The following is a 26377-nucleotide window of genomic DNA, read 5'->3' as shown; positions in this document are numbered from 1 at the left end:
TTTTTTTTTTTTAAAGATTTTATTTATTTATTTGAGAGAGAGAGTGAGAGAGAGAAAGAGCACAAGAGGGGGGAGCGGGAGGGGGAGAAGCAGACTCCCTGCTGAGCAGGGAGCCCGATGCGGGACTCGATCCCGGGACTCCAGGATCATGACCTGAGCCGAAGGCAGTCGCTTAACCGACTGAGCCACCCAGGCGCCCCTAGAAAAGTATCTTAATCCACTTTCCAGGCTGGGCGTGGAGGGAGAATCGCCCTGTGGGAGGGTAGATAGATCCCACGCCTCGGCTCTGTCCTCCCCGTCGAGTCCTCTCCACAGCTCACTTTGGAGTCACCCATGTTTCTTTAAAGCTCTAACTTGTTTGGCTTGAAATCAGCCTCCCTGAAACCTGAGCTCAGTTCCTGTTTCCTGTTGTGCCTGCCTCTGTGTGTGCACACACGTGCAAGTGTGCATTTCTCGGTGTTTCTGGGTGGGGCTGGCTTTTAGTAGGTCTTACTAAGTCTCTGCGGCACTGTGACTCTGGCCAACCACATCTCTGCCCCTTTCTGTGTTTCTGTCACTGCCTGGCTCTGTGTCTGGATCTTTCTCTGGGTGCCATCTGGTGTACCTCAGCCCATCTCTGCGTGTACCTAGGAGTGACTCTCCTGCCAGCCCACTCCCGCTCCTCTTACCCCAGGGCATGCCTCCTCCTTAATTCCTGGTAATGAGCTCCCTCCTCCTTGCTGACTCTTTCCCCTTGATTTTGTTTGTCTGAAAACCTGGGTGGGGCTCCCCCTAGGCTTGGGGAAGCATGGGTGGGGTAGAGTTGGGCGGGGTGGGAAGGGGAGAGGAGGGATGACTCCACCCCAGACAGAGACCCCAGAGGCCAGAGGTGCCCCTGATCTCCCAAGGAAGGGTCTGTGGGGGTGCTAGCCTAGGCAAGCCTCTGCAAAGCCTCACTGGGAGGAGGGAGCCTGTTCTGGGGTGGGTCCCTGAGCTGTGGGCCAGGGAATGCTGGCCGTGCAAAGGGAGGAGAGACTGAGGCACTGGGGCCCTCAGGGAGACTGAAGGGGGCTCACGCAAGAACACCTCTGAGTCCTAAGCGGGCAGCAGCGGGGGTGGCCTCCTCAGGGACTCAGCGTCTCCCCGCCTGAGGCCTCAGCCTTTCGTGCCAGGTTTATCTGAGGTAAAGGAGAGAGGCGATGGGAACAGGCTCTTTCGGGTCTCTTGGCTCCTTGGCTGTCCCAGAGTGGCGTGAAGGGGAAACTGAGACCCGGAGTCTCACTCGGGATCATAGAGCAGTGCGGCATGGCCTGCACTAGACTCCAGCATCCTGTCCCCAACCTGCCTCCCTGTAGCCCCTTTCCCAGACAGTACTTTGCAACAGCTCAGGGAGCAAGGCTCTGGGTCCAGATCACCAGCCCTTCTGAGCTGTGGGCCTTAGGCATGCGGAGGTCTCCATTCCCCCAGATCCCATCTCTGGCCTGCTCTGTGCCTCAGGAGGCTAATATCTATGGGGTGCACCCTCGGGGCCCTCTTGCCCCTGGCTTACCTTTGGCTTTGGCAAGAAGGAGGCACAGGCAGGAAGCCAGAGGGCAGGGAGGGTGGAGTGGGGGTGTGGGGAAAGGTCAGGGCCTTCATGTCTTTTCCTGGGCTTTCACTGCATCCCAGTACCACTGGTCTCTTCGGCTGCCTGCTCTTCGTCCTCAGGCCTGAGGACTACCCCTTGCTGGTTCCTGTGACCCCGACCCTGCCTCTGTACATCATCCCATTCACAAGCTCATGTCAGTGAAGCCCTCTGAGGACGTACTGGTCCTGCTGGATCCCTGACAGAGTCCACCCCTCTGCTCTTTAGTTTCTTCATCTGTACAATGGGGCCAGTAACAGTACCTCACTGGGCTGCACAAGGTGAGGATTAAGTGAATTAGTATATGTACACAATAATGCCAGAGGCAGCAGTAAGTACTGCAGAATATAGAATAATAGTATTACTGCTATGCTATTGTTTTGTCACGCGTCCTTGTGAGCTCCCTGTATACCGCGGAGAAGGAAAGTGTGACACCAAGCCAGGCTTAGAGTGAAATGCCTGAATCTCCAAGGCCATCTCTTCCAGCTCTAGGCTGTTTGCCGCTTCTGGGGGCCTTAGTCAGCCAGGGAGTCTAGTCCCAGTCCCTCCAATTCCCTTGGACCCAGCTTTTCCTGAGAAGACTGGGGTGAGGGGAGATGGAAGCCAGAGACCCCTTCCCACCCTGGCTCTTCTCCAGAAAACTCAGGCTCCTGAGAAAGGGAAAGGTGGCTTGGGTTGAGAGTGGTTGTAGCAATGAATTAGGGGTTCACAGGGTGGTATATTTGGGATCAGGGGAGAGAATAAATCCCAGGGAGGTTGAATCCCAGGGAGAAGCAAAATCCCAATCTGTGTTTCCTAGCCTTGTCTCACAGCCTTATCAGGAAGTCCTTCCGCAGGTCTCACTGCTGGCTTGCTTCAGCGACTCAAGAATGAGGCAGACCAGGACAATTAGCATGATCCTGGTGGCCTTTTCTAGTTCTTACTAGCACACTGGGAGTTCCAGCAGCTTTTGGAGTAGGGAAAAGATCCTTGCATATGGTCAAAGCACAGGAGGCCCCGGGGGTGAGGGCCGGGGGGCACCCATGGGGAGGGCACTGGTCAAGGTTGCTGGTGGGATGAGGTTATGAGCAGGCTGTAAAGTGACTCACCTGATCCCTCTCGGGGTCCCTTCCCTTGACCACCTTGGTCATGCCTTCAGGTCAGAGTGAGGTATGGTGTGGTGCGGAGAAGGGGTAAGGGTTACCTTTCCCATCCCTAGAGCTCTCTGGGGACAAAGCCTTAAACCAGATTTAATCACCTTGACCAGCTTCTCCAATCTCTGGTTCTGGTGTATTCCCACCATCCTCTAGCCTCTGCGTTTTTCTGGAAGCCTGAGACTAGGGATGGGCCTTTGTCAAGCTTCCTCACTGCTCTCAGAGCCAAGTAGGCCTGGCTGGGAGAGGCTGGGTGAGGGGAGAGAGAACTCTGGGAGCCCCGATAATCATCTGGACATGGTCCACCTCTCGTCTCCACGGAGACGCCCCCCATAGCCAGGGAGGCACCTGGAACGTCCTGCCCACCACCCTCATCCTTTGCCTCTCTGCTCAGGGTCACTGCCAGGGCCTGGCCGGAAATGGGCCGAGGGAGGGGAGGAGGTGGCCTGGCCAAAGCCAGGAGGCAGGCTGCTGGTCAGAGGGAGCTCTTTCCTGGTAGAGGTGGCCTTTAGCTGGAGGATCCTTAGTTCCACGTCAGGGGTGCGAAGGGGAGAGTGACCACCGCCTGTGGATAAAATCTTCCCTTTATTGGGAGTAAGGGTTTGAGTCTGAGCCACTTTGGGCCCTTAGACATGCATGTGTGCCCACATACACATGAAGGTGCGTCTGCTGTGACCAGGGAACATGGGGTGTGTGTGTTTATGCTTACACAAACACATTTACACCCTCACTCACTCACGGACACCCCCCCCCACTCACTCCACGCTCAACCCGTCTATATCCATGCATGCACACTCATATCTGATACTGATTCACACTCATCCATGCACTCAGATGCTCAGACACACTTAGAACCACTTATGTGCACTCATGTATGCACATAATCATATGGACACACACATTTATATTCCATGTCCTTACACACACTCACAGTCATGCATGCTCACTCACTCTTAAACACACACTTACACAACACTCACACTCAAATAGACTCCTACTCGTGGATCCCCAGAAGCCAAATACTTGTGGATGAGGGCAGCAAAGGCAAAGGATGCATCCAGCAGGCTGGAAGTGTTGGGGGGGGGGCAGTGCAGAGACAGGGGATGAAGAGATGGGGGTCACAGGATGTGGGGTTGGTCTGGATGTGGAGTTCAGAAGTCTTTAGGTTTTGGGGTCACAACCCAGATTTTCAGAGCCAAGGGTCAGGAGGCAGGAAGTTTAAAGAATGTGACTGAGAGTCCCAGTGTCTGGGCAGGGCACACAGTAGCTGTTGACAAACACTTGCTGAATAAGAGAACAGCAGGATTGACCCAAACTCCCCATTTCTTTTTTTTTTTTTTTTCAAACTCCCATTTCTAACTAGTAGTGCTGCCTGTCTGTCTCACAGAAGTTTAGAATCCCAGGCAACCAGACTCACAACCCCAGCATCAAGAGTCACATGCTCTACCGACTGAGCCGCCAGGCACCCCTTTGGGCATAGCTTCTAAACCCAGAGACACCTAACTGCAGAGAGAAACCACAGCAGACTTATCTGCCTGCGGATGAACAGAAAGGGACTAAGCTCTGGGCTGTCCCAGAGATTTGAGTCTATCCAAGAAAGAGGGGGACCTGTAGGAGTCTCTGGAGGTATGCAGCATCAGGGAGACCAGTAGAAACTCTGCCGAAGGCTCCCAGAACCATCTCATGTGTAATGTACTATCTCTGGGCTTTCTGCCAGAGGTCTTGGGTTTATTTCATTTGTTTGGTTATTATTTCATCAAATAATTGTTGAGGATCTTTTTTGTGCCAGGTTGTGGTAGGTGCCAGGAGTACTATAATGAGCAAGATGCATATAATACCAGGTAGGAAGTGTCTGGATGCAAAAAAAAAAAGTGGAATTCTGACTCAAAGTGGCTTAGGCAACGATGGGAATGCATTGGCTTACATAAACTGAAAAGTCAGAGGAAAACTTGAGGCGAGGCTTAATCTAGCACTCAGGTCCTTTCTCTTTCTTTCATGGTGTCAGCCTAATTGGAAGCCTTCCAGCAAGGAAGAGGGAACATCGGCATTGGCTTCTCCACGGTGGCACCTTTGTCTTGGCATATCATCCTATTCAGCACCTTAGCCTCTGGCCACATCCCTGGTTCTCTTTCCCTTCTCATCTCCCCTCCTCACTTTCTTCCCCTTGGTATACTCTAAATTTTGCTTTGTTTTGCTCAAGTATTCAACTGAGTAAATGTCTAAAGGGTCACCAGGTCCTGAGATTTCCTTTAATGGGACCCACTCTCCTCAGGGTTTGAAAAGCAGTTTGCGGCCCCTTCCCCACCCGCACCCCACCCCCATCACAAGGGAATAGCACTCTCTCTCGATAATGACTGCCATTTCCATGTCTATTCCCCAGAGCAAGCTTCATGGAGACAGGGAGCCATGGGTCTGGTTGTAAAAGCTAGCCCCTGGTATGCTGTAGGGGGCTCAATAAATATTTGTGGGATGAATGCATGGGATTATTCAGACACCTCCGCCCCCCTTGAAGCCTACCTTCCTTTCTCTCTCTTTCCAGGGAATGGTTATGACCAAGCATTAGAAGACCCAGAAACTTTTAATGGGGTCAGCTGTGGAAGATGCTGGTGGAGCACACACACAAAAGTTGTGTTCCCCAAGGAGAGGAAGGTTAGGAGTTCTCCGTGGACCTCAGATTGGTGTGGACGTGAACCCAGGAGGGAGGAGGCAGAGATGACTCTAAGGTTCCACCCCTGGGTCCCTCGATGGGCCTGGACATAGCCGGGAAGGGCACCCAGCCAGCCCCTCTGGCCCTGGCTCTGCCTGCAGATCTTATCTGGGTCAGGCTGCTGCGTGGGACTGAGTCATTGGACCTGCGGCCTAGGAAACAGTTCTGACGTGGAAATGGGCCCAGATGAGCGAGTGGAGTGGGTGTCTCTAGTTTGCCACCAGCCTAGACATCCTCACGACTCACGCTTCCTGTCATCCCTGGGTCACCTTCATGGTCCCCACTCATCTCTGACCTTGTCACTCATTTGTCACTCTCACTGTCATCCCTGCGTCAGAGCCACTGGCCCTTTCTTAACCATGCTGCCACTTGACCCAGTTCCCATCATGGTGTTACCTTCTTCAGCTTGCCACCGTCCCTGTCCCATCCCCGTCCGTGCTCAAGCCTGTTGCTCTCTGAACCAACCCAGTCTTCTTAGCACTTGCCTCTACCCCAACCCTGTTACCGGTTAGTTCCACATTCATCTCACCTGTCACCTTGAGGTCACCACCTGTTCCTGTCATCCTTGTCACCTCTGTCACCACACTCCTCACCACCTCTCCCAGGCCGCATCACCTGTAAGTGCTCTGGACTGTCATCGGTTCCCCTTGTCCCCTCTGTTGGTTCACCAGCACGGCCCATCTCTGCCTCCCCCCTGCCGCTATCATCAGCATCCTCCTTCTCTCCACTCCTCTTCTAGGTCCCCAGAAGTGGTGTAGACATCCTCAACGTGTGCGCCTCGGAGCCTTCGCCCCGGCCTTTCCAGCCTCCGGCCTCCTCCAGACTTCCCTACCTGGGATTGCCATGCTGCTTCCCTGCGTGCTCTGCCCTGGCACTCGGCTTTCACCCCGGGAGGGGCCGGACCCCGGGGCCTGGCACTTACTCCCAGGGGACCGGAAGAGTACTGTTAGAGGCTTGCCAGGAGCCCTGACTCTTCTCTCCCCCCACCCATGACATCTGGCTATGCTTCCACCCAGCCTGGACCTAAAATCTCCATTTATTAAATTGATTATTATTTCCCTTTTTAGAATTCCCCGATGCCCCCTCAGACTATTACCTATCCCCTTATGAAACACTCTCACGGCCCCCAGGACCTTGACACGTCACACTTATGATCAACTGCTTTTTTGTATAATCATGTGTGTAAGGCCATCTTGCCCGCCAGACAGGACACGCCGGGAAGGCAGGGACCGGGTCTGTCTAGGCTGCTGCCGGTCCCCAGAGCCTGGCACACTGCCTGGCTTCTGGTAGGGGCTCAGTGGACATCTACTGAGTGAATAAATACTATTTATTGAGTACTTAACAGTGCCAGACACTGTGGTAAGTGCTGTACACATATTAACGTTCATTCTCTGTCATGTTTTGGTCTCCCTTTTCACTTTATTTACTTTTGGGCATTTCAAGGGCTTTTAGCTGATTTGGCACAAGCTCTTTTGACAAAGTTCAAGCAGAGAAGCACATTTCCAGTTACTCATCAGAAAGTGAGGACACTTAGAGAAAGTCAGTTACTCACAGAACAAGGAAAAACACTTCCTTGTAATTAGGGCAAAGAGAATTGCAGCTTGTAACGCTGCTTCTCGATTTCATTTTTCTGCTCTCTGAGGGAGGTGGAAGAAGCTGGGGGCTAAGGTGAGGGGGCCGGGGGGTACCTGAAGAAGATCCTTTCTCATCTCTGGAAAACAAGAACTAGATCCTCACCTTACACCATAAAACTTGATGTGTGTGTGTGTGTGTTTTCAGATTTATTTATTTGAGAAAGAGAGAGAGAGAGAGAGAGAAGGGGAAGGGCAGAGGGAGAGTCTTAAGCAGACTTCGCACTGGGCATGGAGCCCAACATGGGGCTCAGTCACAAGACCCTGAGATCACGACCTGAGCTGAAACCAAGAGTTGGTTGCTCAACCAACTGCGCCACCCAGGTGCCCCCAAACTGATGGTTTTAAGAGATAAATAATAAGGGGTTAAAATAAAGCTGGATGTTTCTTATATCCTTTGTCCCATATATTTCATCCCTGGGAAAATAATTGGAGATGTAGACAAAGCCTTTGCCCAAAGATCTTCATTGCAATGCTATCTATACCACTGAAATATTGAAATACAAATATATATTTATGAATGGAAAAAAAATACAAAATTTAAAAGTTGAAAAGACAGATGAAATAAAGTATTGTTTGACTCTTAGTTATTGAAATCATAGTCCTGAAGAGTTCATTATTCTATAATCATGGCATTCAGTGAAAAGCGCATCATACGAACAGGCTTACATGGAACTGTTTTCAATTATGTCAACAGAGTACTCAGAGGGCGCATGCGTGGCTCAGTTGGTTAAGCGACTGCCTTCGGCTCAGGTCATGATCCTGGAGTCCCGGGATCGAGTCCCACATCGGGCTCCCTGCTCGGCGGGGGGTCTGCTTCTCCCTCTGCCCTCTTCCCTCTCGTGCTCTCTGTCTCTCATTCTCTCTCTCTCAAATAAATAAATAAAAACCTTAAAAAAAAAAAAACAGAGTACTCAGAAAGATCAAAGCGTGAAAAGGAGCAAAAGGATTAATAGGTGTTGTGTGGTTTCTGAATTGTGAGCCATTTATTTTTATTTCCTGTAGTTTTTACCTATCTTTGATGGTCATTATCACTTTGATAATACAACCTATGCACTTGTAAAAATAACAAGGGGCTCCTGGGTGGCTCAGTCACTGGGCGTCTGCCTTCGGCTCAGGTCATGATCTCAGGGTCCTGGGATGGAGCCCCGCATTGGGCTCCCTGCTCCGCGGGAAGCCTGCTTCTCCCTCTCCCACTCCCCCTGCTTGTGTTCCCTCTCTCGCTGTGTCTCTCTCTGTCAAATAAATAAAATCTTTAAAAAAAAAAAAGATTTCATTTTTAAGTAATCTCTACACCCACCATGGGGCTTGAACTCACAACCCCGAGATCAAGAGTGGCATGCTCCACCGACTGAGCCAGTCGGGGCCCGTTCACTAATTTTCATTTTAATTCTTCAGAGTAACCCCTTCTTACAGAAAGAGTGTTTGGGGGGCGGCCTTGATCTGCAAAGCCAAAAACCCTCACTCACGTGAGGACACATTGAAGAAGCAATGTGAATTTGAGCAATTCTTATCAGAAATATGAAAACAAGACCTGATTGTGTACTAAACCTGCTCCTCCGCCTCTGACTCCCACAATCCTTCACTCCCCAGCACACTTGCGGGCAGCCCAAACCCTTTCCCATCCCTGATGCTACTCTCCTTGTTCCAGGCATGGCTTCCTGCCTTCATCAAGCAGCTGCCTCCTGACCAAGTTTCTCTGCTCCACTCTTGCTCTTTCCACCCAAATTCATGCCTTCTGAGCTACGGCCACAGTGACCTTTCTAATACTCTGGTCTACCCTGCCATTCCCTGTTTACAGCCCTTCAGTGGCTCCCCATCACTCTCAGAAGCAAGTAAGTACAAACGGTTCACGATCTGGCTCAGGCCAACTGCTGTCCTCACCATGCTCCCACCCTATCCGGCCACACAGAATTTCGCTGTGGCATTACCCAGGCTCCTTCTGGGCCTTTGCATGAGTTGTCTTTTCTTCTGGGGAAAATGATTCTTTCTGCGCCACACTTCCTTGCCTAGCTAACTCCTCACCTCCCAGCTATTGAAGTAGATGTCGCTTCCTCCACGAAGGCTTCCCTGATGCCACCCTGAACTAAGTTCGGTCCTCCTCCTCTCAACTCCCACAGGCTTCTGTGCTTACTACCTCTGATATCTGCATTGTACCTTCTTATTTTACTCACCATTTCGCCTACGTGCCTTGTGAGCCCTCCAGCTCCGGGACTGGGACGAGCTCTCCACTGCACACCAGGCACCTCACCCTTGGTGGGGCTTCCAGGGCTGCTATTGATGAAGGAATGAATAACAAATACATCAAGCACTCTTGTAAGAATTGCTTAATATTTCTAATAGGCATAGAAGTAGACATTCAGGAAAAGATGTCCTAAAAGGACCCATAAATTCTCCAAAGGAGGTGAAATTGTCTTGTGATCAAAGAAATAATGTGGATTTGATAGGCCAGAATTCGGGGGTGAATTTGTAGTTAGGAACAGTGGGAGGGGGGCAGTGGGAGTGGTTCCCCCCCATCTGGGAGAAGTATTTTATTACTGACATAGTTTGGAATTACCATCGATGGTGATGAGAAGAAGAAGCAGGATGACTTTTACTCAGTTTTACTGTTTTTAAATTCTCTGCTGCAACTACACCCTCTCTGCTTGTCCCCAGGTAGTGCTGCTTCCATCCTGTCCCCGTTTAGTACGCCCCTGGCAAGAGACCCTGATTACGGGGCGCCTGGGTGGCTCAGTCTTTAAGCATCTGCCTTCAGCTCAGGTCATGATCCCGGGCTCCTGGGATCGAGCCCCGCATCGGGCTCCCTGCTCCGCGGGAGGCCTGCTTCTCCCTCTCCCACTCCCCCTGCTGTGTTCCCTCTCTCGCTGTCTCTCTCTGTGTCAAATAAATAAAATCTTAAAAAAGAAAGAAAGAGGGACGCCTGGGTGGCTCTGTTGGTTAAGCGTCTGCCTTCGGCTCAGGACATGATCCCAGGGTCCTGGGATCGAGTCCCACATCGGGCTCCTTGCTCAACAGGGAGCCTGCTTCTCCCTCTGCCTGCTGCTTCCCCTGCTATGCTTTCTCTCTCTGACAAATAAATAAATTTAAAAAAAAAAAAAAGAAGAAGAAAGAAAGAAACCCTGATTACAGAGTGACCTGTTTTCCTCCCTTTAGCACAGAGCCCGGAGTGATTTCACAGGTGTCCAGCCTCTGAAAACTCTGCTGGGCAAGGTTGTCCTCGACCTGAGTTGGGACCCTTCTGTGACTCCTCTGGCACCCAGCTTCCTCAGGGGAACCCTGTGAGTCTGCGGCAAGGAGGCAGGGATGGGGGACTATGCATGGGGTCCAGCCCCGGATTGAGCCCTGTCTCTGCCACTAGCACCCCTGAGGCCTTGGGCTGGCTCTCAGGGCCCACCTCTCAGGTCCTTCCCATGGCTTCACTTTGCTCATAAAACTGGGGCGTTTAGTGACCTGGGCCCTGGGGTCCTTCATGGGACTTCCCAAGCTGAGAAAGGGTTGTCAGCCATGGGCATGACGGGATGTTGCTCCCTCAGCCTCCCTCTTTCTGTTCCTCTCTCTGACCTGAGTGAGACATTCTACCACAGGGGACTCTCTGGTTTGGGTGCGTCAGCCAGCAGGATGGCGGGCGAGTCTGGACAGGTGGACAGTAGAGCCTGGGCTCTGGGATGGGGTGTGTGCATGTGTCGTGGAGAGGGGGTAGATGAAGTGTATCCCAGGCAAAGGTCAAGGATGGGAGAGGTGGCTCCAGCAGGCCGGCTGCCCTTTCTTGGTGACGGCCTTCAGGAACTGCAGAGACGGAAGCTGGGTTGGGCTAGGCCCTGGTTGTACCATGGGGCTCCGGGGTGGAGAATAGTCCTTTAGTGAGGTCACTTCTAGGGTGGGAGCCAAGGGCCCTTTCTGGGAAGGAAAGGTGATGTCATGAAAGCAGAAGGGATTCAGGTTAGACTGTAGGAGGGGCAGGTGATGGTGGATCAAGGAGCATGAGGTGCCTCTTTAAGCTGCTTCCCAGAAGGGAGGCGAAGAGCTGTAGTACCTAGCCCCTCCATGGGAGAGAAGACAGTCTTGTTAGTAGGCAGGGGAGGGGGACAGGATGAGCGGAGTAACAAGGTAGCCTGTAGCCCTTAGGCAGGGTTTGGGGAACTCATAGCTGAAAAGGAAGCCCTGAGACGTCTAGGGCTTAGGTCAGACACCTGCCAGCCCTGGATCTCAGTTGTTCCTCAGTGAAACGGGGAGAGTTTTCTTGGTCCTTGCCTACCAGAGACATAGTGTCTCCTTACGTGGTCACCGAAGACCAGGGAGTCTCTGTTACAAGTTACTTCTGAAGTCCTGGGAGCTAAGAGAAAACTCAGCTGAAATTTGGGCTGAGTGGGGGAGAGATGGGGGAGCCTGGACGTTTTGGGGGCAGAGTAGTGCTTTTGCATGCAAGCAGCCTGATCAGGCATCCTCACCTGAAAGCTCCCACGACAACTAGGGAACATTCTCACCCTGCGTTCCCAGACATTCTGAGCCCCTGGATGAAGCCCCTCTCATCAGACCCCCACTTCCCTAATCCTGTCTCTTTCCCCAAGTGTCTCTCTGCAAGGATTCTCAACCCCTCCTTGTTTCATCCCATGAATATTCATTGAGTGCCTTCTATCTGCCAGGCATTTTCTAAGCCCTAGGGATTCAGAGGTGAACAAGAGTGTTGGTTCTTGTGCTCATTCCCTCCCTCCCCAACCCAGAGGGAAAACAAGCCAGAAAGTAAGTGAGGTAGCTTAGCCTTCACTGGCTATGAAAGAGAGAGGTGCACACGGCGGTGGGAACCCAGAGGAGGCCCTACATTCAGCCCAGGAAAGGTCAGGGCAGAGGTAAGGGACCAAGTCTAGAAGGGCCAGTTGGCCTTTGCTGGGGAGGCTGTGGGGGACGGTAGAGACAGAGGTTCTGGAGCCATCCCAATAGGCTCACAAGAGCCAATTGGTACGTTTTCAGGAATTTTTACAAACTGCTTACTAAACACAGCCATTATTAAAAATTAAATTATAGAAATTATTTATTTTAAGATTTTATTATTTTTTAAAGATATTTATTTGAGAGAGAGAGAGTGCATGAGCATGAGCAGGGAGTGGGCAGAGGGAGAGGGAGAGGGAGGATCTCAAGGAGACTCCCTGCTGAGCATGGAGCCCAACATGGAGGGGGGAGCTCGATACCAGGACCCTGAGATCATAACCTGGGCCGAAATCAAGAGTCAGATGCTTAACCAACTGAGCCACCCAGATGCCCCTTAAGATCTTATTTTTAAGTAATCTCTACACCCAATATGGGGCTGGAACTCACAAGACAGAGATCAAGAGTTGCATGCTCTTATGACTGAGCCAGCCAGGAGCCCCAATTATGTAATTACTTAAAACAAAGGTAATAAACACATCACTTTCTAATTGTTATTGCATTTTACTATTGTGTATGCTCTTGAAGTCATTTACATCAATTGTACCTTTTTAAAACTGTATTTACTTGTTTATTTAAAGGATTTTATTTATTTATTTGAGAGAGAGACAGAGAGAGCTCTAGCCAGGTGAGGGGCCGAGGGAGAGGGACAAGCAGACTCCAAGATGAGCACAGAGCCCTTATGTGGGACTCGATCCCAGGACTCTGAGGTCATGACCTGAGCCGAAGTCAGACACAACCAACTGAGCCACCCAGGCGCCCCTGTACCTACTTATTTTTAAGTAATCTTTACACTCAACGTGGGGCTCGAATTCATGATGCTGAGATCAAGGGTCGAATGTTCCACTGACTGGGGCAGTCAGACGCCCCTATTTACATGAATCGCATCTTTTTTTTTTTTTTTTTTAAAGATTTTATTTATTTATTTGAGAGAGAGAATGAGAGAGAGCGAGTACATGAGAGGGGGGAGGGTCAGAGGGAGAAGCAGACTCCCTGCTGACAGCAGGGAGCCCGATGCGGGACTCGATCCCGGGACTCCAGGATCATGACCTGAGCCGAAGGCAGTCGCTTAACTAACTGAGCCACCCAGGCGCCCCATGAATCGCATCTTTAAGATGGAGAAACTCTACAATGGTGTGCTACTACGCACACCTTCCCAGCTCCTTGTTCAGTGATGTCATGTAGGTAGATGAGGTAGCTGAGGCACAGAGAGACTAAATAACTGGCAAGCAGCAGAGCTGGGATTTGAACCCAGGAGTCTTCAGAGACTATACCTCAACCATTAGAGGTCACATTTTCAGACTAGGAAGATAGTGAGACCTAGAGTGATGTTTTTTATCTTAATGCACACACAAAGTTGACCATATATTTACAGACATGCCTGGAATATAGTAGGAGCTTGAGGACAGTCTTCAGACCCAGCAGGACTTGAGTCATTGGTAACAGATTATGAGGAGCCAGGGTAGGTGGGCTTTTCCGGCTTCCTCCATTTGCTGGGTGATGCACTCACCTGGGCTGCCCTGGCCTCCCGGTTCTCTGTTTGTGGATTGTGCCTCCATCCTCAGGGAGCTCACATTCTCAGGGACAGACCCCTGAGCAGGAATACATAGGTGGGGGGCGCCTGGGTGGCTCAGTCGGTTAAGCGTCTGCCTTCGACTCAGGTCATGATCTCAGGGTCCTGGGATCGAGTCCCGCCTCGGGCTCCCAGCTCAGCAAGGAGTCTGCTTCTCCCTCTCCCTCTGTCCCTCCCTCTGCTTGTGCTCTATCTCTCTCTCTCAAATAAATAAAATGTTAAAAAAAAAAAAGGAATACACAAGTGGGAGAGGGCAATGAGACTGCCCAGGCCCAGAGTGAGGCTCTTGGCTCAAGTTTTTGCAAAGCTAAGAGGAGCAAGAGGTGTGAATTATCACCGACAGGGAGGGTTTCCATGGAGGGGCATAGATAGAAGGCTTGGGTTTGGACGGGGAGAGGAGAGACGGTAGGTACTGCTACCATCTTGGTTTTTCCCACAGGGCATCTGTATGACAGAAGTTCGGTGGTAGCCTTTGAGGCACAGTGACAGACAGCTCAGCTGCAGATACATATATAAAAAATTATTTATATATATTATATGGATACATAAAATTGAAATTTGAAAGGAATAGAGGTGCCTTTCTGTGGAAGTGGAGGATTGGGGGTTGCTGGAGGCTGGTGGCAGGGCGGACCCCACACAGGGTGTTGGTCCCCTGAGGCCACATCTGTCAGCTTGGGGCTTCCCATCCTGCTGGCTCAGCAGGTCCCACAGGTTGGCAGGTGACTCATCCCTCACCCTCACATGACCCAGGTCCAGGAAGGGGCAGGGGGTGTATAGAATGGAGCACCTGCGTGCTCATGTATGTAGGGAATATGCTGTGTTACATGCTTGAGTCGGAGATGTGTGCCCATGTCTGATTACGCACACAGGCTGGTAAGTCCCTGGGCACACAGCCACGGGAGCTGGGCAAAGATGTGGGCCATAGGTGTGGAAGGTGGGCGCAGTATGAGGCAGGGGTGATGTGAGCACCCAGCTCACCCCAGAACACATGTGCATGAGCGCAGGTGTCTCACTGAAAGACAAACGCAGCTTCAGAGCCTGGTGAGCCACCGGAGGAGGCCTGGGTGGGTGGCGGGTGAGAAGGTTCTCTGATGACAGCTGATCCTCGCCAAGGAGGGCTTGGCTGGACCAGCTGGCAGGGCCGGGCATTCTAAGCCCATGGTGACAGCAGTGGTTTTCCCTAAGCTTATCCCTTAAGCCCCTGGCTGCAGGCCAGGGTGGCTTCCCCATCCTAACCCTGAGAGGACATGCACATCCCACATGCCACACAGGTATGTCAGGAGCAGTGAGTGTCTCCCATCCTCTCTGCAGGCAGGAAGGACAGAGGGTCTGAGTGGCGTCTGCTCCATTGGGATACGAGGAAAGCATGTCAGCGCCGGGTTGCCCATGTCCCTGGTTTGGGTGGCACTGTGTGTGCTGGCATGCAGTGTGCGTGCATATCCACGTCTGGGTGTGCTGGCCCCTGCCCTAGTGCCTGGGGCCTGGGCCGCCTTCCCATCATGCTCCACGATCTGAGAGATGCTTCAAGTGGGACAAAGAGCCTGGGCTAGCCACCGGGAAGCCGGGGTTCTTCTCCAAGCTTTCTCGTAGTGCCTTTGGGGAGATCCCTTTGCCCTCTCTGGGGCTCAACTTTCTCACTGTAAAGTGCATTGGGGCAGTAATCCCTGCAGGGCCACCTCTCGAGGCTGTTGGGTGACAGATTCTCATGGAGGGGTTGGAAAAGTTGGAGAGGTTTGGTCCTGGGGCTTCACAAGGGAAAGGGCGGCACTCCCTGTGTCGTTCAGCTATAGGACAAGGGGGTGAAAGCAGGTAACAACCTCTAGGGGACCTGCACTCTGCCCTACAAGGGGTGGTCAAACCTCCTGGGGAAGTGAGGTGTTTGGAGTTCTGGGGCTGAGCTTCAAAACCAATTAACGCTACAGGCTAGGACCTGCCCTTGGCGAGGCTGGGAAAGTCTATCTACCCATCCCTGCACCTCCCAGCCCTGCTTGCCTGCTGGAGGGGAACAGCAGTGCCCCTAGACCAGCTCACAGCTCACTCTCTCTTGTCTTCCACCCCCTCTCACCTCCACCTTCGTCCCCACCCCCAGCTTGCTGTCTTTCAGGTTCACACTTCCTGAGTTCAGAGTTTTCATCCTGGGGCTGTAGGCTTAGCCAGAGCAAACAGACAGCACTGAAGTCAACAACACAAGAAAGGAAGCTGCAGGTGATGTGGAAAGAAAACTTGGAAGCCACAATGAAGGTGTGCAGGCTGGCAGGATGGAGTGATGTGTCTCCATTCAGAGCAGCACCCTGGGGCTAAGGCTGGTCCTGCCAATCTCTTGTGGGGTGTCTGAGGAGGGGTGCCTCCAGTGGACTCAGGTCAAAGGTTAGATCATCAGCAGGGGGTGCTAGTGCCCAGACTAATGAGTGCTGTAAAAAGGATGTGGTGGCTAGGGACAGGGGGTGCTTCCGACCACCTCCCCTGCCCGGACTCCACAGTTGCTGCTACTGATTCGCAAAGCAAGTGAGAGGCTACTTGGAGGCCAGGATTGTGGATGAAAGCAGGGCAGGGAGGGAGTAAACAGTCTGGAACAGGAGCAGGATTGGAGTTCGGGCTCTGCGCCCTGCCCCAGCTGCTCACCTCAGGGCTCAGGATCTTGGAGCCATGAATTCCTGGGATTCCCAAAACATGCTCCCTTGCCCCACCCACAGGCATAGCTGCCTTCCCTGACAACCTATTTCTCTCCACTCAGGGCAGGTGGAGCTCAGTTCTCTTAACATACATTTGCTGTGCACCTGCTATGCACAATATGCTGTCCAGGCTGGGGCATCCCCAGTGGGCTGCCTGCCCTGGGCCCTGTCATGCCTGGATCCCCCAGATGCCTGGGAAGCTGACTGCTTGTTGATGGAGCCAGTGATTGCAGGGTGCCTGGGGCAGCCCCGCCCCCGGACCCGAGAGGGCAACCGGGGAGTCAAGTCCAGATTGCTGAGCCGCCAGGATGCAATGGGAAGGGCTGAGAGCCCAGACGCACCTGGCTGGAGCAGCCTGGAATCTGGGTGGAAGTCCATGGGCTGTGGTCTTGCTGTCTGTGGAATGAGCATCGTATACTCTGCGCTCAGCCCTTCTAGCTTGGCCTTGGCGTCAGGCAAGAATTGGTCAGGGCCCACGGGTGGGGTGCAGGGTCCCTTACCTCAAACACGCACCCTCTCCACCTCTCCACAGAGTGGTTATTCTCTACCAGGCACTTCAATCCATTCTCCCAACAATCCTCACCCTCTGAGGTGAAGATTAGTGTATCTCCATCCTACAGATGAAGACACCCAATTAAATATCTTGCTCAAAGTCACCCAGCGCCAATTAAGAAGCTGAACTGGTTTCAAGCTCAGGTCTGCCCGGCTATAAAGCCTGAGCCCTGAACCATAGCTTACCACCTGGATGGGGGAGCCGTCCCCACCCCAGTAGCCAAACCCTAAACCAGCCCCAGACTCAGGCTCCAGGCCAGGAGGTCCTTGGGTTTTCCTCTGCTCCATTCTGCCACCACCTCAGTCTTCCACTCTTCTCAGAAAGCTTCCCTGATCCTGACTTCCCTCTTTGCTTTAATTAAGCTGGTCCCTGACACCCCACCATTATTAGACCCCCTTCTTTTCTACTGTGGAAGGATCTTGAAATTGATTTAGGCAGAAATCAGAGAATGAAACCAGAAGGGGAATGGCTGATGGGGAACTTGACAAGGGAGGGATCAGGCTGCCACCCTCTGGACCCACTGATTGGTCAGCATCACTAAAACAATTGGACATTATCTCTGGATAGGACACAAAAGAAAGCACAAGGTCTATCTACAAAGGATTCTCTGCCCACCCACCCCTGCCCTTGACCCTAAATAAAATCACACCATTAGTGCTAACTTCCTATATATTCTACGAAATGCAGGGGATGGAGGAAAAGTTAAATGACACCACAAAGAAGCAGACAGACAAATGCAGAGCATGGACTTCCCACAGAACCACATTTACTCAACAAGTCAGTGACACGAACAAATCAGAGACAGACAGGGGAGCAGCTGTTTAAGAGAGCCCTTAACCCAATGTAATGTGTGACCTTGTTTGGATCCTGACCCTAACCAACACATTAATGCAAAGCGACACTTTGAAATAATTGTGGGGACTCAGTAATTCCACGGACTTGTTCATTTTGTTAGGTACAGCGTCATGATTATTGAAGAAAATTTGTTCATATATTTTAGAGATGAATATTGAAGAATGTAGGAGTGAAATGACACCATGGCTGGAGTTTGTTTTAAAATACTTCACAAAAAAAGAGACTGATGAAACTAGAGTTGACAGACTTGGGAGAAGTTTTGACGAGCCTGGATTGAAGCAGGTGAAGGCAGACGTGTTCATTAGATGAACAAGAGAGAGAACAAGAGAAGGATGCTGGCTCACTTGTTCCGGAGCAGTGGGGTGACATGTGGGCAGGCGACAGGCCTGGGGAGATGGCAGCCTTTGTGTGGTGGGAGAGGACACTGGGGACGCACAGGGCTGACTTCTCCATTGGACACGGAAGGTGCTGTGCCTGCCAAGATGGTCTATTTAAGGGCCCACAAAAAGATGTTTTGTTTTAAAATTAAAAAATGAACTTGGGGCGCCTGGGTGGCTCAGTTGGTTAAGCGACTGCCTTCGGCTCAGGTCATGATCCTGGAGTCCCGGGATCGAGTCCCGCATCGGGCTCCCTGCTCAGCAAGGAGTCTGCTTCTCCCTCTGACCCTCCTCCCTCTCATGCTCTCTGTCTCTCATTCTCTCTGTCTCAAATAAATAAATAAAATCTTAAAAAAAAAATGAACTTAGTTGAAGACAATGTTTTAATACACAACATTGATATATTTGTCTTTAGACCAACGTGCTTGTAAAATATAATTTTTATTTATTTTTTTTTATGGGGAAAGGGGCCCACAAAGGCAAAGGTGGCAAGGGCCCTGAAGGTCAGACTGTGGCCACAGGGTGGGAAAGAGACTGCCCAGAGATGGAGCCTGAGGGAGGCGAGAAGCCTCTAGGTCTGCACCGTGGGGAAAAATCATCGTCCTGGGGGGTCCTCCTCTTCCTGGCCGTCATCCTCCTCCCTCTGTGCTCCGTCCCTGCATCTCCCAGACAGAGATGCATCAGGGCATCCTCAAGCTGGGCTAGGCACCAGGACACCTGGGTTTGAATTACTCTGGACCCTGGGCTGTGCCCAGAGCAGAAGACACTGCCTCTGCCTGTCCAGCCCTGTCTGGCCCAGCCTGCACCCCAGGGACCAGGGTAGGCTTGGGAAGAACCTCCATTGACACTAGGAGACGCCTAGGAACCGGGAAGACCCCACCCTGCCTGTGGTCTCCGTGTTCCACTGAGCCTTCCTGGGTGAGGCTCAATGCCTATGGGTGCCTGTGCCCCAGGCCCTGCCCACACAGACTTATGCACAGGCTCTTTGTGCAGTCACTGTGTTCCTCGAAAGCCGTAAATCAAATCCCCCCTTCCGACAGACTAGCGCAGTCATTTTCAAAACTACTTTCCTGCTGGAGGGGGGCACCCTGGGAGCATTTCCTTATAAGGGGTCTCTAACCTTGTTTGTCCTCAGTGGGACGTCTGTGTGTGGAGAGGCCTCAGGCTTTGGGTGAAGATGAGGGAGGCAGGAGGTTTCTCAGGGAACAGCTGGCTTTACCCTTCTGGAGGCAGGCAGGGAGGTTGCCCCCCTGGGGAGCCCCTAGTGTGAGCTGGGAGACAGGGAAGTCATCTCACACTGGAGCTGCCTGGCCTCTGGGCCTGCCTCCTTTCTCAGGCAGAGCAGGAGAGTGGAGAGAGTGTAGCTTTCTCTGAGGGAGCTGAGATGGGCTCCCTGCCCACCCCGAGCCCCCTGTTCCAGGCCCACAGCCCCTGACCAGATCAGATAGGGCACGTTCCTGCAGTGAGCTGCCTGCTGACTGGGACCGGGCTGACGCAGGCAGGAAAACATTAACCCAGTTGAATGGGCACATGTAAATGTGTGCATGGCTGTGTGTGTGTGTGTGTGTGTGTATGTGTGCACCCACAAAGAGGTTTTCACATGCAAGACCAGACACAGATATGTAGGTGCACATACACACCTGCCCATTCACACATATACATGCTCACATACAGACATACACAAAGACACAAATGCTTCTCACACATGCAAATTCCCTCAGTATCATCTTCCAAATTCTGTCAATGAGATTGCCTCCTCTAAGAAGCCCTCCCTGATAGCTCTAGCTCATACTGGGAAGTGGCAGGCCTGAGCTCTATGCCTGGTTTCTGATGCCAATCAGGCAACATGACATAGGCTTTAGAGTGGAACAGGCTTGGTTTTGGATTCTGGTTCCCTTAAATCACAGGATGTTTGTCTTTGGGCCAGTGACTGTGCCTCCTGGTCCTGTCTTCCCTAGTCTCTGTCCTCTCGGTCCTGGAGGCCCACGTATGACTCTGAGAAGGATGAGGCTGGGCTGTGGGAAGGGGAGTCTGGTCATTGGAGAAGGTCAAGGTTATACATTGTCCTGGGTCCTGCCTGTGCCCCTGCCCCTCCCCAACCTAGCCCCCAGTTCTCCTAGGTGGGGGGCCCTGGCCTCCTGGGGCAGGGGACAGAACCCTGATCTGGATGTTCTAGGTCTAGGTGATCTTGAGCAAGTTGTTACCTTGCTCTGAATCTCAGTTTCCCTATCTCAAGAGTTTGAAAGGTGACACTTACCTGGGTGAGACTTAAGGGTCCATTCTTTTTTGAGCAGAAGGAGAATTTTTATGACTGCAGGTGATTTCAGAGAGACCAGGGTCCCTTGAAGAACCTGCGTTGTGTTCCCACACCCATCCCTGCCCCTTTAGCCAGAGCTTTTCCTTTCTTACTGATACATGGGCTCCTGAGTTACACACCGGATTCGGCGGCTCAAAAGAGTCTGAAAAACCCCAAGTATAAAACAATTTGATTGAAAGTAGTTTTGTGATAAGTTTATCAAATGGAATGTTGGTTGAAGCAAATAATTAGCTGAAATGATTAGTTTTTTACACATCAACACTTTGGGGCATATTTGGCGGGGGGAGTTCAGAGAAGTTTTAGCATCTCTTGGCAGTTTTCTTTCTTTATTCTGATTTTTAAAAATTTCTATTTGCATTTTCATTCCTAATTGGATTTTGGCCTCTTGTGTCTGCCCCATGCTGTTCCTAATAGAAAAGAATTGGAAACATTTAAAATGTGTGTGTATAGTCACATGCAAGATGGGGATATAGACCTATTGGCATGGAAGGATATTCTCAATAATGTTTGAGGGGAAACAGTACTTGACAAAATAAGTTTCATTCTACTTATTATTGACCAAGTAAGGAGGGGATGTGATATGTGTATACATAAAAAAAGGATTAGAAGGAAATCTACCAAAATGTTAGTAATAGTTGTCACAGAGGGAAAATGGGTCTTTTAAGGTTGCTTTGGCTTGTTTGTATTTTAGGTCAAAACAGAATAAAAGAAAAGGGCCTGAGATTCTTTTTATTTGTTTTCTATTAAAAAATTTCCACTCCAATGATAGACAATTATATCTGCTTGACTTGCTTGGCTATGTGTTCATAAATATTTAAATTTTCAGTTAGGTTGAACATTAATGTCCCCAATTACCAATTCACATTGTAAGGTTTTTAGTGTTGTGAGTAAGAAATGGGAGGTGGAGAGGCACCTGGCTGGCTCAGTCGGTAAAGCATGAGACTCTTGATTCTAGAGTTGTAAGTTCGAGCCCCATGTTAGGCTTATAGCTTACTTAAAAAAAAAAAAATCTAAAAAAAAGAAAAAAGAAAGAAGTTTGAGAGCACTGGGTTATTTCCAAATTTTCACTCGCAAAAATAATGTATTGCAGACAAAATTAGAATAAGAAAACTAAATTTCTGCAAGAGGGACTAAATGCTGAGAGATACATCAAAGTTTGCAAAACTTGCCCTATAGCACACTAATACTACCACTTTGTTTTCAACCGATTTCTCATTTTTCCCAAATTAGTTTTTGACTTACTGGGCCACTGTGCCTTCATAGGCCTTTTCGTGGGCCTTGTCTGGATGCTAAAAGTGGTTGGTTGGGAGGATCACATATTCTCCAACCCCAGTTCACAAATGAGGAAACAGAGGCCCAGGGGAGGATGGAGCTCCTTCTCCAGCCTTCTGCAAGCCACTCCCAGAATATGCTAGGTTTTCTCACAATCCCACTGGGCTTCAAATGCCTTCAAATAACCAACCCCCCCCCCCCCGCCCCTCACTCACTTTGGAGGACTCATCTTCTCTGTCATCTCTTCCAGATGATTCTTGCCCCCCTCCAGGCTGGCTTAGCTGCTGCCTATATTCCATCCACCTTCTCTTGGCGTATCCTAAGTCACCTGTTGTTTATCCATCTCTCCCAAGAGACAGACAGGACTTTGTCTTCTCTACATCTGGGTCTCTAGCACCTCGCCCAGTAAATGAGCCCGGGGCTTGATCCCTGACTCCAGCCAACATGGATCCCAAATTCCTCCCTCACCAACTTGGTCCCAGCCTAATCCAAGTCTGCCCAAGCTCTGACCTCATCCAAGACCCCAGCTTCACTTTTGACTCTTACGTCACCCTGACCCTGACAGTACACACCGGAAAGGAATAAAGGCAGATGCCTTCCATGTCCAGGGGTATATTTCTCCCTTCCTGAAAGAAGCACTAATTATCCTGAGCCCACCCGAATCTGCAGAGTGGAGTGAGGGGCAGAGCCTCAGCCGTGGTGGGCAGCAGTGGAAGAGTTTGCTCCTTAAGGACAGCTTCTGACTGGGAAGCCCTCTGATTGCAGCCTACCCCTGCCTCTCCCTGCTGAGTGACCTGCAGGGCAATTTGGGGTAGGGACCTGGACAATGCCCGGTCAGACCTGGCTTGGTCTATTGGCACCCTCTAGAGGACAGTTCTATTAACTGGAGCTAGCTTCGGGCCACCAAATCCTATATGGTTTCCCCCCCAACTGAGGGGCTGCCTGGCCTCAGATGCTCCCGGGACTTGCTGCCCACCGCCCACCACTCTGCCTGGCAGGTCTCCTCATAGTCTGCAGACCAGCAACCACTCCCTGTGTCTCAGCACCGAGTCACCTGCTCAAACACCACATTGCCCCATCCTTGGAGGCCCAGTAACGCCCTGGCTCCAGAAGTCCTCTCAGATGGCAGCTGATCCCCTAGCTCACTGCGGACCCCACCTTAGTCACTAAGTTTCTGCAGCCCTGGCCTGGTGCCCCACACTCTGCTCCAGCTTTGGCTCCTTCACAGAGCTCTTGCTTACTAGGGAGGCATTTTCCTGATGATGGGGCATAGGTTTCCCCTTCCCCTGCTCAGATGGGAGCTCCCAGAGGAGGAGGCCCAGGCTTCTTCTCTTCGCCAGAGACTAGGGACTCCAAAGGACCAGGCTTGGATTTCTATCTCCCCTCTCAGACCGGGGTTTCCCTGCCGACATGGCTTATGTGTCCTCCTTCCCCCGAGACTGGGAGGGGACTGAATTTCCCTTTCCACCTTCAGAGTGGGGGTTTCCTGAGGACTGAACCAGGGTCTTCTCCCCAACCCCTCCACTGGCTGTTGATCTCCAGATCTTTCCATCTCCAGTCCCCATTCTGCACAGCTCTTCCCACAGCCAGGGCCTCAGGAGCCATCTGAGGCCCTGGGAGGGCTTCCTCTGGCTTTGGGCTGGACACCTGGCTCGGAGGACAGGCCCTTCCTCTGGGACCCACCCTGAGCTCTACCTCTGACCTCACAAGGGCCGCCTTAGAACCTGGTCTCCGTGGCGCCGCTGGTCGGAGAAGGGATGCTATTTTAGGCAGTGTGTCTGGACTTGGCCCAAGTGGCACGGGCCAAACCCCTGCCCCACTGACCTCTCCCCTGGAGGAGCAGAGCAAAGCAGCGTGTGGGGCCACCCCAAGGGGGGTCGAGAGGTGGGCTCTAGACTGGGGACACAGGGACAGTGGAGTCCCAGCGGGGGGTGCCGCCAGAGCCTGGGACAGTCACGGAGGAACAAGATCAAGAGCTGCTATAACTGAGAAGCCCCCAAGGTGGACGCTGAGGAACATAAGGCACTTCAGTAGAGTGAGTTGGACTCCAGGCAGGGCTGGGACAGGGGACCTCCCCTGCGACCCAGGCCTCAGATTGCTACTTCCTGGGGACCATATGGAGGGGTGGAGAGATGACAACAGGACTAGCTGGGGAAGGAACCCCAGCTGGGAGCTGAAAGCCAGGATGTCTGTTCTGGTTTAGTCCTGAGTTGCTGTGTGACACAGGCATGTCCCACACTCTCTCTGGGCTTTAGTTCCCTCACCTGTAATTTGACTGCTGGGAGGAAGAGCAGTGCCACCGAGGCTCGGAGGGTGTGTTGGGCTGGCCTGTCAGGAGAGCGCTGGCCAGGGGACGAGGAGAGCACGCAGACCAGACCCTGGACCAAAGCAGAAGGCATGCAGATCAGAGAGATGGGTTGATTGCTGGCTTAGCTGGAATGATTTTTCCCCTGGGAGTTCCCTCCTGAGAAGCAGGGGCTGGGGGCTGCAGGGTCCCGCAGGCAGGGCTAGGGATGTGAACTTGTGCTGCAGCTACAGGGAATCTGGCTAAAGAAGTCCCAGGGTCCCGGGACTTACAGGGTGGGGAAACTCAAGGGTTACCTCTGTGTGGTCATTTGCGTGGACAATAGGAATACACCGGGGAATTTTCAGGAAAGGTAAGAGGGTAGACTTTGTTCTGAGGTGGAACTATGGACTAAATGAATTCTCAGGACCTCACTGTGTGTGTGTGTGTGTGTGTGTGTGTGTGCGCGCGCGCGCATGCACGCAAGGAAAAGGCCCTGGAAAATCAGAATTTAAGTCAGCAGCAAGAGGGCTTGAGGTTATACTAAAGGCAGTAATACCCACATATGTGAGGGTGGAGCCACTGAGGGGAGGCTGTGGGCATCTCCACTGTCCAAAGCTGGGCTGCAACCTGGGGAAGTCAGGAGGACCTGTGAAGGGCCTGGTCCGGGGGTCCTGAGGCCAGCAAGAGTAGAGGGGGTGGGACTCCAGGGCCTTTCCCCATTGGCTGAAGCACATCCACACCCCTCCTTGCCAGCTTGGCTGGGTTGAGAGACTGGAACCGGCAGGACCTGTCCCTGTGGCTTCTCCCCCGGGGAGGCTGAGGTCTGATGAGAATGTGGGGCCAAGTTCTGTGCCCCCCAGCCCTAATGACCTCTCTTTGGCTCTGCAGCATCTAAAAATCTCAAAGACAGAACATGGTTCAATCAGATAAGAAGAGGCGGTAAGTACCCTACCCATTCTCCTCCAGCCTCCCATCCCCCACCCCCAGCACACCCCTGTGCCCTTCCTTCCCTACTCTCAGCCTCTCCCTCATGGCAGCTGACCCTCCCAAACCCCCCTCCTTCCCATCCTCCACTGGGTCAGGAGGCCCAGAACAAGGGCCTCTCCCACCTGGGCCCTCGGCTGGGCCCTGGGGTGAGGGCCGAAGGGTTGGTGAGTCGGGGGTTCCAGCTGCCTTTATGTAGGTGGTCACGCTCAACTGAACTGAACTCACTGCCTCTCACCGTTACGGGCTCAGGTCTCTCTGGGATACAATAAAAGCCAAAGTCCTTGCAACAGCCCAGGCCCTGCCTATCTGGTCCCAGTTTCCTCTCTGACCTTTCCCCATGCCATCCCTGCTCTCTCCCACTCTAGTCACACTGACCTCCTTTCCTTTCCCTCAGACATGCTCAGAATCCTTCAGTGATTTTCCCTCTGCCAGAAATGTTCTTCCCTCACCTCCTCATGTCTGTCACCTTCTCATTGAGGCTTACCCCAACTGCTTTACTTAAAATCATATCCCACCCCCTTTTCCTTGCTCTGTTTTCCCCCATAGGCCATACTACCTTCTTTCTTTCTTTTTCTTTTTAAGATTTTTAAAAAATTTATTTATGAGGGGCGCCTGGGTGGCTCAGTTGGTTAAGCGACTGCTTTCGGCTCAGGTCATGATCCTGGAGTCTCTGGATCGAGTCCCGCATCGGGCTCTCTGCTCGGCAGGGAGCCTGCTTCTCCCTCTGACCCTCCCCCCTCTCATGTGCTCTCTCTCTCTCATTCTCTCTGTCTCAAATAAATAAATAAAATCTTTAAAAAAAATTTATTTATGAGAGAGAGAGACAGACAGACAGACAGAGAGTGCGAGTGGGGTGGGGGCAGGGGCAGAGGGAGAGGCAGACTCCCAGCCGAGTGTGGAGACTGACGTGGGACTCGATCCCAGGACCCTGGGATCACAACCTGAGCCGAAGCCAGACGCTTAACGGACTGAGCCACCCAGGTGGCCCAGGCGCCACCCCCATAGTACCTTCTAACACGCAAATGTACTTCCTTATTGCATTTCATCGCTGCCTGCGAGCTCCACGTGAGCAGAGATTTTTGTTCATTCCTGGATAGACAGAATGAATGGCTCCCCGTTGTGCTGGACTCTCTCTGGGTCTTTAGACACTGTTTCCAAAGACCCACTGGTGTCCCACAGACAACAAAGTTCCAGTTGAAAACAGCCTCCACACCCCAAGCCCACTCCTCCTCCTGTGGCCTCAGCTCAGCTCAGGATCCTTTTCTCCATTGCTCAAGCCAGACGTTGAGACTCTGTCCTTGACACTTCTGTCTCCCCATGCCTCATATCTAGTCACATCTAAAATATCTAGACTGTGCTCACTCCCACCATTCTTTCCACCACGACTCTCCTCCCTCACAGGCACGTTAGGCCACCACCTGCCCACTCTTCAGAAGTCTCTGCAAGCCTCACCTCCCACCCCTGGCTTCTCATCTCTAATGGCGCTG

The 26377-nt window shown here is 52.0% G+C and overlaps 1 protein-coding gene and 2 long non-coding RNA genes across 7 annotated transcripts in view; 1 reads left to right on the top strand and 2 right to left on the bottom strand.

Annotated features, from left to right (window-relative positions):
- The first annotated feature begins 543 nt into the window (after window positions 1–543).
- Window positions 544–26377, top strand: part of AQP7 (aquaporin 7) — a 38971-nt gene continuing 13137 nt past the window's right edge. The window contains exons 1-2 of one of the 5 annotated variants that reach the window (XM_081803088.1): window positions 544–697; window positions 24792–24842. In XM_081803088.1, coding sequence (XP_081659214.1) covers window positions 24817–24842 — 26 coding nt within the window. In that variant the 5' untranslated portion in view covers window positions 544–697; window positions 24792–24816. The other 4 variants (XM_081803085.1, XM_081803086.1, XM_081803089.1 and 1 more) reach the window with 4 other exon arrangements.
- LOC145717049 (uncharacterized) lies at window positions 7243–10132 on the bottom strand. Its single transcript, XR_014140027.1, has 2 exons — window positions 9249–10132; window positions 7243–7964 (listed from the first exon to the last, which is right to left on the bottom strand). It is a non-coding gene; the product is annotated as an uncharacterized LOC145717049 (long non-coding RNA).
- On the bottom strand, window positions 19843–24532 carry LOC145717050 (uncharacterized). The gene is made up of 2 exons (XR_014140028.1): window positions 24464–24532; window positions 19843–23994 (listed from the first exon to the last, which is right to left on the bottom strand). It is a non-coding gene; the product is annotated as an uncharacterized LOC145717050 (long non-coding RNA).

This window comes from Leptonychotes weddellii, chromosome 14 (genome assembly GCF_054177405.1).
Source record: "Leptonychotes weddellii isolate Sample4059 chromosome 14, ASM5417740v2, whole genome shotgun sequence".
Classification (NCBI taxonomy): Eukaryota; Metazoa; Chordata; class Mammalia; order Carnivora; family Phocidae; genus Leptonychotes; species Leptonychotes weddellii.
Note: the sequence above shows the minus strand (reverse complement) of the source record. Positions and strands in the feature narration are given on the sequence as shown.